General features: G+C 47.5%; 1 protein-coding gene across 3 annotated transcripts in view; it reads left to right on the top strand.

Annotated features, from left to right (window-relative positions):
- The first annotated feature begins 11,415 nt into the window (after positions 1–11,415).
- Positions 11,416–14,364, top strand: part of MPP3 (MAGUK p55 scaffold protein 3) — a 33,143-nt gene continuing 30,194 nt past the window's right edge. For 2 of the 3 annotated variants that reach the window (XM_058445120.1, XM_032163783.2), the window contains exons 1-5: positions 11,416–11,491; positions 11,771–11,825; positions 12,550–12,705; positions 12,909–13,027; positions 13,265–13,342. In XM_058445120.1, the coding sequence (XP_058301103.1) occupies positions 12,606–12,705; positions 12,909–13,027; positions 13,265–13,342 (297 nt within the window). In that variant the 5' untranslated portion in view covers positions 11,416–11,491; positions 11,771–11,825; positions 12,550–12,605. The remainder of the gene's footprint in view (positions 11,492–11,770; positions 11,826–12,549; positions 12,706–12,908; positions 13,028–13,264; positions 13,343–14,364) is intronic. The other variant, XM_032163784.2, reaches the window with a different exon arrangement.

The raw sequence follows: 14,364 nt of genomic DNA, 5'->3' as shown, positions 1-14,364 counted from the left end.
TGTGTTTAGCCACGGAGATCTTGCAGTTTGCTCGTTGCTGTAGCACAGTGTAGACCACCACCATGCTTTTTGTTTTCTGTCATACATTCATCCTCTAGTCTCCTCGCAGCTTCCCTACCCTAGCTGGTTGCAAACTCGATTTTTCAACTTTCTCCATCAAACAAATCTGAAAACTCCCTTTTAATTTTTTTTTTTTTTGAGACAGCAGGGTCTCACTCTGTCACCCAGGCTGGAGTGCAGTGGCGCCATCTTGGCTCACTGCAACCTCCGCCTCCTGGGTCCAAGCGATTCTCGTGCCTCAGCCTCCTGAGTAGCTGGGTTTACAGGCGCACGCCACCGTGCCTCAGCCTCCTGAGTAGCTGGGTTTACAGGCGCACGCCACCATGCCCAGCTTATTTTCTGGTATTTTTAGTAGAGACAGGGCTTCACCGTGTTGGCCAAGCTGGACTAAAACTCCTGACCTCAAATGATCTGCCTGCTTCAGTCTCCCCAAGTGCTGGGATTACAGGTGTGAGCCACTGCACCCAGCCCCTTTCAAATTTTTTATGTTGACTAATTACTTCTGGAAATGACAGAAAATGATGGAGGAGGGCAGTAATGGGAGACTGGTAATGCCTCGGAAGCTGAATCAGTAAATGCCCACGTTTACTGATAGGTAAATTTCAAATCTTCTCAGAAACTTTGAAGGCTAACTGCAATGTGTTATCTTGGACTGGATCCCAGAACAGAGAAAGGATAGATATTAGTGGAAAAACTAGTGAAAGATTAATAAAGTCTGGAATTTCCTTAATAATAACATTCCGATGTTCATGTCTTAGTTTTGACAAATGTATCATGATTATGTAAGATATTAACATTAGAGAAAACAGGGGGAAGGGTGTTCAGGAACTCTCTGTACTATCTTTGCAACTTTTCTGTAAATCTAAAATTATTCCAAAATATAAAGTTTATTAAGAAAAAAGAAAGTATACTGGGGAGGCTGAGGTGGGAGGATCACTTGAGCCTGAGAGGTCGAGGCTGCAGTCAGCCGTGAGCATGTCACTGCACTCCAGCCTGGGTGACAGAGCAAGACTGTCTCAAAAAAAAAAAAAAAAAAAAAAGCAGTGAAAAGCTAAAAAGAGCATAGGGGTTCCCAGGCATAAGTCTGCATGCAAGTAGACAGGAAGCCAGAAAGATAAGCTCAGTGTATGTGCTTGTTTTCCCTGTGGGCATTTACTGATTCCAAAGCAGCAGCTAAGAGGATGAACTAGGAGTCTAGGACCCTCTGGGGGCAGGGAATGGAATCTGGCATATTTTTGGTCACATTAGGCTGGGACCCCAAAAGGCTGTACAAACCAGGCCACCGTGGACTTCCACCCAGCTTTCTGTCATTTAGGTGTCCCAGGAAACTTCAAGCTTTGAACTTGAATTAAAAGTGGCTCTTGTCTGGCAGCACCTTCCCCATCCCTACCCTCAGGTACCTTAAAGATATCAGTGAAAAATCCTTTCTGGGGGAAAATAGCATCAGCCTAAGCTGATTATTTTTACAAGTAGTTTTTTCAAATACCATCTAATATATAATCAAAGATAACCAAATCTATGAGGAGACTCAATAAGCAAGAATATGCAGAAACAACAAAACAGACCCGTGGGGACTCCATATACTGTAAATAGCAGGATCAGCCTTAACACAACTATTCTTACTGTGCTCAAGGAGGTAAAAGTCAAGCTTGACATTTTTGGCAGAGAACTGAAAAGAATAAAAAGTGACAGCAGTTTGAAAAAAGAACAACATAAGAATTCTAGGACTGGCTGGGAATGGTGGCGCATGCCTGTAATCCCAGCAACTTGGGAGGCTGAGGCTGAAGGATCACTTGAACCCAGGAGGCGGAGGTTGCAATGAGCCGAGATCACGCCATTGCATTCCAGCCTGGGTGACACAGCGAAGACTCTGTCTCAAAAAAAAAAAATAAATAAAAATAAAAATAAGAGAAATAGGTAACAAAAGCCACAAACAATCGGAAAAGTTACCAGAAATCTCAAAAAACAAAACAAAACAAAAACAAAAACCCCAGTACAGTAATTTCCCTTCTCATTGAGAAGTAAATGGAGCTGAGCCTGCCCTTTCTCCACCCGCTTCTGACTTGCCCTCTTGCTGCATGCCTGGGCACCAGCCCATTGCTCCTTTTGGAATTATTTCTGGTTCCTTATGGTGTCTGGGCTGAATGCCAAATGCAATGACAATGCACACCTGTAGCCTGAAGCAGATTCTCTCTGTCACCTCTTCAAGGATCGTTGGCATTCTCTTTTTTTCCAGAGCGTGCTTGGTAAACTCTCTTCTCCCTGTCCAGATGGGCCCGAAGTCATTCATTCCTCTGGCATTGAGCTCATCTTCCTGTTCCCTCTGCAGCTGCTCTAAATGAGCACCTTGACCGAGCTCTGGCTGGGTGAGGCGACTCCTGCCCTGAGCTTCCGGCCATCTGGGCCAACTCTGCCCTCGCTGCACCTGCCCTGTCCTAGGATGCAGCCTCTCCCAGCACTCCTGCTCCAAGCTCTCATCCACCCAAACATCTCTCTCTGCTTCTCTTTTCTTCCATTCTGCTTGCCCAAATATCCTCTGGACTAAAGGACATGTACATATAATATTTGAACAAATATTACCAGATCGTGTTCCAGAAAGTTTGCACCAAATAATATTCCTTCCAAATGTGTAAATGTGTTTTTTTCCCCACATCCTTGACAGCACTGGATGTCAACAGACTTAAACATTTTTGTCTTAACAAGGGACATCACCTCCTATTTTGGCTTAGAATTCTTTGATTATGAGTGAGGTTGTGCATCTTTTGGATGTTTTTTTTCCTTTTTTTTTTCTTTAATGGGAGATCTAGCATCAGTTTTCTGTGTTTATTTGCTATATATTTTTTATATTAGACTATTTTCTTTGACCGTTTTAAATTTTTTCATCTTTTCTCATTTATTTATGTAAACTCTTTTAAATTGAGGAATTTAACTTTATCATATTGCATATGATATCATATGTTGCAAATAATATTTTTACCTATAAAAATGTTTACCCTTTTTTAAGTCACACATATCCACCTTTTCCTTTATAGATTTGGATTTGGAATTTACTTAGAAATGTTTCCCTCACTGCGGCCAGGCACAGTGGCTCACGCCTGTAATCCCAGCACTTTGGGAGGCCAAAGCGGGCAGATCACGAGGTCAAGAGATCGAGACCATCCTGGCTAATACGGTGAAACCCCGTCTCTACTAAAAATACAAAAAATTAGCCGGGCGTGGTGGCGGGCACCTGTAGTCCCAGCTACTCGAGAGGCTAAGGCAGGAGAATGGACCCGGGAGGCGGAGCTTGCAGTGAGCCGAGATCGCACCACTGCACTGCAGCCTGGGTGACAGAGCGAGACTCCGTCTCAAACAACAACAACAAAATTAGCTGGGCGTGGTGGCGGGCGCCTGTAATCCCAGCTACTCAGGAGGCTGAGGCAGGAGAATCACTTGAACCCGGGAGGCGGAGCTTGCAGTGAGACGAGATCTCGCCACGGCACTCCCGCCTGGCGACAGAGCAAGATCCCGTCTCAAAACAGAAGTGAAAGAAAGCTGTATCCCTACCTCACCTCTCACATCAAAATATTTTCTCAGTAGACTTATTTTTATAATCTTGCAGAGGAGGGCAGGGGATCTGCCCACCTCCACCTCCCAAAGTGCTGGGATTACATTACAGGCATGAACCACTGCGCCCAGCCTTTTTCCTCTCTTTTTTTTTTTCATAAAGAGTAGCTAGTTGTAATTGTCGCCATACTTTATTTTATTTTGAGACAGGGTCTCCCTCTGATGCCTGAGCTGGAGTGCAGTGGCATGATCACGGCTCACTGCAACCTCCACCTCCTGAGCTCAAGCGATCCTCCTACCTTAGCCTCCTGAGTAGCTGGGTCTACTTGCACATGCATCAATTTTTTTTATTTTTAGTAGAGACGAGGTCTTGCTATGTTGCCCAAGCTGGTCTTGAATTTCTGGGCTCAAGAGATCCTCCCGCCTCAGCCTCCCAAAGTGCTGTGATTACAGGTGTGAACCACTGCACCTGGCCTGTCCCCACATTAAAAAAAAAAAAAAAAAATTCCTCTCCTTCCACTTAAATGTCACCTTTCTCAAATATTAAAATACAGTATACATGAGGACTATTTCTGTTCTTTCAGTTGGGTTCTATTTGTCTAGCTGTTGATTGCCTCTTTACTACTAAACTTTATTAATTCATTTTTTTTTGAGACAGGGTCTTACTGTGTCACCCAGGCTCAAGTGCAGTGGCATGGTCATGGCTCACTGCAGCCTCGACCTCCTGGGTTCAAGCAATTCTGCTTCAACCTCCTGAGCATCTGGGACTACAACAGATGAGCACCACTACACCCAGATAATTTTTGCATTTTTTGTAGAGATGGGGTTTTGCCATGTTGCCCAGGCTGGTCTTGAACTCCTGGGCTCAAGTGACTACCTGCTTCGGCCTCCCAGAGTCCTGGGACTATAGCCTCAGTACTAAACTTTAAAAATTGTTTTAATATTTTTAAATCCCACTTCCCCTGGTCCCATAACTCTTTTTTTCCCAGAACTTTCCTATTATTCACCAATATTTATTTTTCCTGATGAATTGTGGTAGCATTTAATAAATTCTCTGTGAAAAATACTTCTTATATTTTAATTGGAATTGCATTGGGTATAAAGATTATTTCAGAATGAATTAATATAATTGCACTATTGAACTGTTCTTTCCCTAGCCATTTGAGGTACATTTTATCTTTTATGTCCTTCACTAGAATTTTAAAGTTTTTTTCCCCCAAATATCAATAGGTCTTTCATTTTTCCTATTAAATTTATAAATTGGTATTTAATCTTTCTTGATATCCTAGTTTGGATTTTTTCTTTCATTACACTTTATAATTATTTTTGTTCATAGGAAAGTTATAATTTTTTTTTTTTTTTTTTTTAAGACAGAGTCTCGCTCTGTCACCAGGCTGGAGTGCAGTGGTGTGATCTCGGCTCACTGCAACCTCTGACTCCCTGGTTCAAGCTATTCTCCTGCCTCAGCCTCCTGAGTAGCTAGGATTACAGGCACATGCCACCAAGCCCAGCTAATTTTTGTATTTTTAGTAGAGACGGAGTTTCACTATGTTGGCCAGGATGGTCTCAATCTCCTGACCTTGTGATCCGCCCGCCTCGGCCTCCCAAAGTGCTGGGATTACAGGTGTGAGCCACCGCGCCTGGCCAGAAAGTCATAAACTTTTAATATCAATTGTATACTCTGCCATCTTAAATTTTTCATCATTTCTACTAGCTTTTCAGTCAATTTCTTTGAGTTTCTAGGTATACCTGTGTATCACCTGTACTGCCTCCTTTTTTCTAATATCTATGTCTATTGTTTCTTTTTCTCATCTGCTGATATTGGCCGACATTCAGAGTGATATTAAATGATTTATATTGGTAGGCACTTTGAGGCTTATTAGATTCATACCCACTTAGGGATTCATATTGTGTTCATACACATAAGCTATGTCCTCTTGATCAACTGATCGCTTATCATTATGAAATATTCCCCCTTATCCCTGGTAATATTCCTTGTTTTGAGGTCTACTTTGCCATATATTTTTTTTTCTTTTTTTTTTTTTTTCTTGAGATGGAGTCTTGCTCTGTCGCCCAGGCTGGAGTGCAATGGCGCAATCTCGGCTCACCGCAACCTCCACCTCCCAGGTTCAAGCGATTCTCCTGACTCAGCCTCCCAAGTAGCTGGGAGTACAGGTGCATGCCACCACGCCTGGCTAATTTTTCTATTTTTAGTAAAGGTGAGGTTTCACCACTTTGGTCAGGCTGGTCTCAAACTCCTGACTTTGTGATCCACCTGCCTCGGCCTCCCAAAGTGCTGGGATTACAGGCATGAGCCACTGTGCCTGGCTTGCTTTGCCTTATATTAATGTAGTCATTCCAACTTATTAATTAGTGTTTCCATGGTAAATCTTTTTTTAATTCATTTTCTTTTAGGATATCTGCGTCTTTATTTTTCAAGTGAGTTTATTCTAGAAAGCACATTAAGTCTTGCTTTTTAATCTAGTCTGACAATCCTTGCCTTATAATTGGAGGATTTAGACCATTTTCTTTCGTTTTGGTTTTGGTTTTTAGAGATGAGGTCTCACTCCAATGCCCAGGCTGGAGTGCAGTGGCATGATCATGGCTTATTGCAGCCTCCATCTCCAGGGCTCAAGCAATCCTCCCACCTCAGCCTCCTGAGTAGCTGGGACCACAGATGAGTGCCACCACACCTGGTTAGTTTTGTTTATTATTATTATTTTTTTTAGAGATGAGGTCTCACGATATTGCCCAGGCTGGAACTCCTGATCTCTGGTGATCCTCCCGCCTTGGCCTCCCGAAGTGCTGGAATTTACATGTGTGAACCACTGCACCTGGTCTAGACCATTTACTTTTAATAAGAACAATTTGTTGTTTTGAGACAGAGTCTTGCTCTGTTGCCCAGATTGGAGTACAGTGGCATGATCTCTACTCACTGCAACCTCCACCTCCCAGGTTCAAGCAATTCTTTTGCCTCAGCCTTCTAAGTAGCTGTGGTGGTGTGTGCCACCATACCCAGATAATTTTTGTATTTTTAGTACAGATGGGGTTTCACCATGTTGGCCAGGCTGGTCTCAAACTCCTGGCCTCAAGTGATCCGCTTGCCTCTGCCTCCCAAAGTGTTGGGATTACAGGCGTGAATCATTGTGCCCCACCTAACTTTTTATCCTATTGATAGATTGTCTTACATGGAGTTATAGTAATAGCTTTCCAAATATTAAAAAAAATTTCCAAATATTAAATCATTTTTAGAATACACTCTACTTATTCATGGGGTGTTATTCTTTTTAGGTTCTGGTGAATTTGTTAGCTGATACAGTTTTTAGGATTTTTGCACCAATATTTATAAATGTGACTCATTTGCAGGTTTTTTTTTTTTTTTGGCTTTTTTTGACAAGTTTTAGTATCAATGCTATTATAAAAAGAATTTTGAAGATTTCTTTCTATTTCTACCTTCTAGAAGAATTAAAATAAGTGTTTCTTTCTTAAATGTTTGGTGAAGTTATCCTGCAGAACTAGCAGGACTTAGTGCTTTTTGAGGGAGCAGTTGACAGTTCTACTCTATTAACATTCATCTAGTAATATTTTATTTTTCTTTTGAAGTAGTTTTGGTAATTTTTTATAATAATAAAGTGGGTTTCTGACCTAATGAAGGCCTCTGACCTCAGTCATGGCATCAAGATCACAACACCCCAGTAATCATACAGTATGTACTTTTTTTGTGTTTGCCTTCTTTCATTCAGTCTGTCTGTCTATCTATCTATCTATCTATCTATCTATCTATCTATCTATCTATCTATCTATCTATCTAATTTTTGAGACGGAGTCTTGTTCTGCCGCCCAGGCTGGAGTGCTGTGGTGTGATCTCGGCTCACTGCAACCTTCGCCTCCCAGGTTCAAGTGATTCTCATGTCTCAGCTTCCTGAGTAGCTGGAATTACAGGTGCCCACCACCACACCTGGCTAATTTTTCTATTTTTTTTTTTTTACTAGAAATGGGGTTTCAACATGTTGGCCAGGCCAGGCTGGTCTTGAACTTCTGACCTCAAGTGATCTGCCCGGCTCGGCCTCCCAAAGTGCTGGGATAACGGGCGTGAGCCACTGTGCCTGGCCCAGTCAATCTATTTTGACGTTCATCCATGTTGTTGCATGGTAGGGATAGTCTTTGAGTTGTAATTTGTTTCTTTTTATTGGTGAGTAAATATATCATTGTATGGATATACCACAAGTGAACGAATATTTATCCATTCACTTGTTGATGGACACTTGAATGGGATTAATGCCCTTATAAGAGAACTTAAAGGGAGCACCCTAGTCCCTTTGGCCCCTACTGCCACATGAGGACACAGCGTTCATCCCTTTATGCCCATCTTTCTTTCTTTTTTCTTTTTTTTGAGACAGAGTCTTGCTCTGTCACCCAGGCTGGAGTGCAGTGGCGCGATCTCAGCTCACTGCAAGCTCCGCCTTCTGGGTTCATGCCATTCTCCTGCCTCAGCCTCCCGAGTAGCTGGGATTACAGGCGCCCGCCACCACGCCCAGCTATTTTTTGTATTTTTAGTAGAGACGGGGTTTCACCATGTTGGCCAGGATGGTCTCGATCTCTTGACCTCGTGATCCGCCCGCCGCAGCCTCCCAAGGTGCTGGGATTACAGGTGTGAGCCACCGCGCCCGGCCTATGCCTGTCTTTCTCTTCCACCATGTGAGGATACCTATCCAATGCCATCAGTGAGGAACAGGCCCTCACCAGACACTGAACCAGCTGGCCCCTTGAACTTGGACTTTCCGGCCTCTAGAACTGTAAGCAATAAATTTCTATTACTTATAAATTACTGTGGTATTTTGTTATAGCAGCAGGAACTGACTATGACAGGTTTTAATTTGCATTTCCCTGATGACAAATGATGTTGGATGTGTGCTTTCTCATATGCTTATTGGTTATTTGTATATCTTCTTTTGTGAAGTACATGTTCATATTTTTTGCCTGTTTTTTGATTGGGTTGTTTGTCTTCTTATTGAGTTACAGGAGTTCTTTATTCTGGATACAATTTCTTTGTCAGATATATTTCTTCCTAGTCTCCCAGTCTGTGGCTTACCTCTTTTCTTTTCCTTTCCTTTCCTTTCCTTTTTTCTTTTCTTTTCTTTTGAGACAGGGTCTTACTCTGTCACCCAGCCTGTGACAATGCACAATCATGGCAATCATGGCTCACTGTAACCTCTGCTTCCCAGGCTCAAGTGATCCTCCTGCCTCAGTTTCCTGAGCAGCTGGGACTACTGGCACAAGCCAACACACCTGGCTAGTTTTTGTAATTTTAGTAGATACTGACTGGGTTTTGCCGTGTTGCCCAAGCTGGTCTCAAACTCCTAGGCTCAAGCCATTCACCCACCTTGAACTCTTAAAGTGCTTGAAGGGATTACAGGTGTGGGCCACTGCACCTGGTCCCTGGTCCTATTTTCTTAATAGTGTTTTTTGTTTCTTTTTTTTGAGACAGAGTCTCACCCTGTCGCCCAGGCTGGAGTGCAGTGGCGCGATCTCCACTCCCTGCAACCTCTGCCACCACGCCCGGCTAATTTTTTGTATTTTTAGTAGAGACGGGGTTTAACCATGTTGGCCAGAATGGTCTCCATCTCCTGACCTCGTGATCTGCCCGCCTTGGCCTCCCAAAGTGCTAGGATTACAGATGTGAGCCACCGTGCCCGGTCTTTTTTTTTTTTTTGAGATGGAGTCTCACTGTGTCACCCAGGCTGGAGTGCAGTGGCCTGATCTTGGCTCACTGCAACCTCTGCCTCCCGGGTTCAAGCAATTCTCCTGCCTCAGCCTCCTGAGTAGCTGGAACTACAGGCGTGTGCCACCATGCCTGGCTAATTTTTTGTATTTTTAGTAGAGATGGGGTTTCACTGTGTTAGCCAGGATGGTCTCAATGTCCTGACCTCAGGTGATCCACCCGCCTTGGCCTCCCAAAGTGCTGGGATTACAGGCATGAGCCACTGCACCTGGCCAATAGTGTTTTTTGATGAGCAGGAGTTTCAAATTTTGATGAGGTCCATTTATCAATTGTTTTCAGGGTCCATGCTTTTTTTTTTTCTTTTTTCTTTTTTTAGAGATGGTGTCTCTTTGTCACCCAAACTGAAGTGCAGTGGACCGATCATAGTTCACTGCAGCCTTGAACTCCTGGGCTCAAGCAATTCTTCTGCCTCAGCCTCCTGAGTATGTGGGATACAGGCTCATGCCACCGTGCCTGGCTTTTTTGTATCCTTTCTAGGAAATCTTGGCATACCCCAAGATTTAAAAGATACCCTCCTGTTTTCTTCTAGTAGCTTTATCAATTTGCTTTATGTTTAGGCCAATGATCTCTCTTAAATTGTGTTTTGAATATGGTGTGAGGTAGGGATTGGGTCCCTTCAGGCACATAAACATCTACTTGTTCCAACACCACTTCCTGGTGTTCTTGTCCAAAATCATTTGACCCCATATCAGATGGTTCTCATTATCTTTCCAACAGTAAGCATTGCAGCTAAAAATGTGTCTCATGCGGTCTCCGCTCAAAAAGTGTGGTCTGCAGATCAGTGGCATCACATCACTTGGGAGCTTGTTAGAAATTCAGAATCTGGCACCACTCCAGCATTACACAACCCCCTAGTGAGTCTCAGGCACGTTGCATTTTGAGGAGCAATAGTGTAGATATTTTTTGAGGAATGAGGATAATTGTTGAGGAATGAGGGGAAACGTCATCATGACATTTGCTGCCTCTCACAGCCTCCCCATGCACTACAGCCTGTGGGGCCTGCCAACCCATTTTCCCTGGTTCCTGTGCAGGGCTAGATTTACTTCCAGACTTAACCTCTGGGTCCACCTCTCCTGACATGTGCTGTGCTGTTCTTTGCTGCTGGGATTGAGGGAAGGGGGCCCACTCACCCACTCCTCACCTTTTAATATCCACAACCACCTGCTCACTCGCCCAGCAGTTCCTATGCTCTCCCCTATACACATTCTTTCACCCGGAACCTCAGTTTCCTCAATTGCAGAACCAAAATAAGGATGGTCTTGATATCAGGAACTACTGTGAAGGGAAGTGATCTGAGGAGTACCTGGGCATGGAGACAGCACAGTAGAAGTCAGTTATCGTCATGGCCATTTCAGAGCTCTTTTTCCAGTAAAGCCCCTGGATGCTGGTCGCCTCTGCTATGTAGCCTCACTCCCCCGCAGCCGGGCAGAATGGAGTCCCCCTTCTCTCCTGCCTGACTTCTCCTCCCCTGCTCCACGCCCCCAGGGCAGCGTGCACCGATAAATCTTTCCCAGCGCGTTGCATTGTTACAGCGTGTTGCCCTCGCATCCGACCGGCCCCCCGCCCCAGCTCGGGAGATCTTCAAACCCAGGATCTCTGCCTTGGTCGTCTTTGAAGCCCGGGCCCCTGGCACAGCGCCTGGCACCTGGAGGGCACTCAATAAATGTTTGCAAAATCGAATTCTCTGTTGAGCAGGTGTCCACCCCTCCACTCGCGGAGGGTGGGTTGTGCGGGCGGAAGGGAAGGCTGGCTGTGTGCCAGGGTTGGGGGGACACAGGCAGGGGGCTCAGGGAGCGGGAGAGCGGGAGGGGGTACGACGCCGGCTAGCGGAGCCCGGCCCAGGGAGTGCGGCGGTGCCAGACGCGGAGGGCGGCCTCCGCTCCTCCCCGCGCCGCGCCTCCTCCCCGCGCCGCGCCTCCTCCCCGCGCCGCGCCTCCTCCCCGCGCCGCGCCTCCTCCCCGCGCCGCGCCTCCTCAGGCTCCGCCGCCCCCGCCTGGCGCGGCAGCCGCAGGGAGGGGTCCAGGAAGGCGGAGCCAACGGCGGCCCAGGCTCGGGGCACCCGCGCGGCTCCCGTTCGCGGAGCACACATCCCGGCGCGACGAGGTAGGAGGCGGCGAGGGGAACGGACGAGGGAGCTGGGCGCCGCGGTGGGAGGGGCGGGAGCGGACCGAGACCCTCCTCTCCTGCTCCCCGGCAGCCTCGCGGCCCACCGAGCCCACCGCGGGAGTCTCAGCCCCGCCCCTCGGCCCCCGCCTCCCTCTTCCCGCGTCCGCCCCGCCGCGCGCCCCCCGCTCCCGGCTGCTCCGCGTCCTCCAGGACCGCCCTCCGAGGTCCCCCAGGGTCGCTGATCCTGCGCCCAGTGCGCTCCTTGTTCTCCCACAGGTTCGGAGAGCGAGCGGGAGTCGGTGCTCGGCCTCCTGCGGGGAGCAGCCCCAGGGTGAGTCTGGCGTGGCGTGGCGGGGCGGGGCGGGGCGGAGGCTGGAGGGCCCGGGGCCGCTCTTAACGCCTCTTAGTGGCACCGGGGCTCGGCGCTGCGGGCTGGCTCCATGTTTGCGGAATGAATTAATCATGACTCTCCTTCTCCTCTTCTTAAGGAGGACTTTTTGAGGTCCACGTGCTGCAGAGCACCTTTGGAGGGCCTCCTGAGATAGGGGTCCCCCATCCTGCATAGCGGAAACCCGACTCCCATTTCTCCCCCTCCTCTCTGCACTCTAGTCCGGAGGCTCCCTTTGGGTTGGGTCTTGGGGGGTCGGGGAGAGGGGGCTTGTAGGCCCAGCCAGGTAGTTGTGGAAGGTGTGTCCCAGCAGGAGACTTGAGCCAGGGCTCTTACAAGGTTACAGTGGAGGGGGCGCGCTGCGGAGGGCAGCAGACACTGTCAGGCAGGGTCACTTGGCACCTCCAAGGCCAGGATGGAAGAGCCTGCTTGAATATGGATTTTGACCCACAACTTACTGAACCCTTCCACGCCGCTGTTTCTTCATCAATAAAATGGGAATATTCGCAGTCATTTCTCAGGACTTTGTGCAGACAAAAAGTTTATCATAGAAATCACCCCACACAATGCTTGGCACATTGAAGACACTCAGCACATCTTAGCTTTATTTCCTTCCTTTCTGAAAAAAGTAAGCAGAGTTATTTATTCCCATCCTCTCTGTCCACAGCTTGGTCTCAGAGAACACAGTAGATGTGTAGTCAGTTTGTTGAATAAATACGCTTGATGGAGCTTCAATACCCACTCCCACCCCCTTCTCCCAGAATCTGCAGGGAGAGGTCGGGAGGTGACAACGCCAGCATGCCAGTGCTATCGGAGGACGCTGGTAAGTACCTCCCCCGGGCTGGACCTGCCACAGCCCTGAAGACAAGAGCCTGCCTGGCAGCCTCCAGGCCCTGGCAGTGAGAGCCTGGGGAGAGAATATCCTCACGCAGGACCGAAGTGCTGTTTGAGGCACCACTCGGGCTCCTCGGGGGCAGGGAGCACCCACTGCGTTTGCTCTCCTTTGTTTTTCTCACCTCTCCCCAGGTTTGCATGAAACCCTGGCCCTGCTGACCTCCCAGCTTAGACCTGACTCCAACCACAAGGAGGAGATGGGCTTTCTGAGAGATGTTTTCAGTGAAAAAAGCCTCAGTTACTTAATGAAGGTGAAGTCCCACGTCATCCTGCCTGGAAGGGTGTCTAGAGGTCTTTCTAGCTGTCTGTGGCCGTCTGAGGTCATCCTAGTCATCTCCCTGCCCCAGGAAGGCCTTCACTTGCCCACTACACAGGACTTTCTCTTATGGTGCCCTGTCAGTGGCCCAGTCTGCTGCCCCAAATGTCCCCACAGCCGTGTGTGGGATGTGTGGTGTCCAGGGTGCATCTGAAATACTCTGTCTTTGCAGATCCATGAGAAGCTTCGCTATTATGAAAGGCAAAGTCCAACCCCAGTTCTGCACAGCGCTGTGGCCCTCGCTGAGGACGTAAGCCCCAGGTTTCTCCTTACAGTGTCCGCCCCACTCCCCACCCTGTAGGGCTCCTTCATCTTGCCTCGTTTGCTTAGTGTGGGGACACCGGGAATCAGGAGCCCAAAGGTGAAGTGTTTTCTTCCCTTCTCCTCCTCCTCCTCTTCCTCTCTCTGGGTTCCCTGAAAGGTAGAGAGGAACCCGTGAGCCTTGGACTGGGCTGGGAGACACTGTGACATGGAGCTGCCCACTTACTGTGTGTTCTTTAGCAAGTCTGTTTCCTCTGCTGTAAACGCGAGAGCATTGGATTGGCTCAGCAGTTCCCAAACTGCCCTGAGTGATTTGAATAGTTCAATAAGACATCTGTGCTTTCCTGAAGTCAAGGGACCTACAGTGTGTCCCCGCATACTGGCTCAGGCTTCTCATTTTTTTTTAAAGGAACACTTCTTAATTTCTTGTGGACCTAGTCGTCTGTGTTGCATGGTTGGGGAAAACCCATTCTGGTTGATTACTAAGATCAGTTCCTGAATAAACTCACCTAACCCCAGGAGATGGCCTGGGGAGGGATGAATGCAGCTTGTGGGTGCAGAGCCCTGGGCCCTTCTCCACTGTGGAATGTGATTAGGGGCACATTAGATTGCCTGGCTCCCAGGCTCAGCGCTGCCTGTCCCACCAGCTCTGTGATGTTAAGTAGGCCACTCAGCCTCTCTGAGCTCCCATTTCCTCATTCATAAAATAGCATCTGAGAGCCAGGTAAGCCCAGGTTCAAATCCTAGCTGTGCTGTATATGAGCTCTGTGATTTCGGGCAAAATGTTTAATCTCTTTGAGTCTCAGGATTCTCATCTGTAAAATGGCAAAGTGGCAAAGTAACAAGACCCTCTGCATCAAGTGGGTTGCGAGGGTTCAGTGAAAAGATCCACATAAAGCAGAAAGCACGTGGGGCTTAAAACCGTGGCTCCTTGGAGGATGGCCCCATAAAGCTGCTCCTGACCCCTGGTGTGATGTTCCCAGGATCATCGTCGTCGGGTGGCTGAGGGTC

This window comes from Hylobates moloch, unplaced genomic scaffold, assembly GCF_009828535.3.
Source record: "Hylobates moloch isolate HMO894 unplaced genomic scaffold, HMol_V3 SCAFFOLD_10, whole genome shotgun sequence".
Lineage (NCBI taxonomy): Eukaryota > Metazoa > Chordata > Mammalia > Primates > Hylobatidae > Hylobates > Hylobates moloch.
This window is presented reverse-complemented; position numbering and strand designations above follow the sequence as displayed.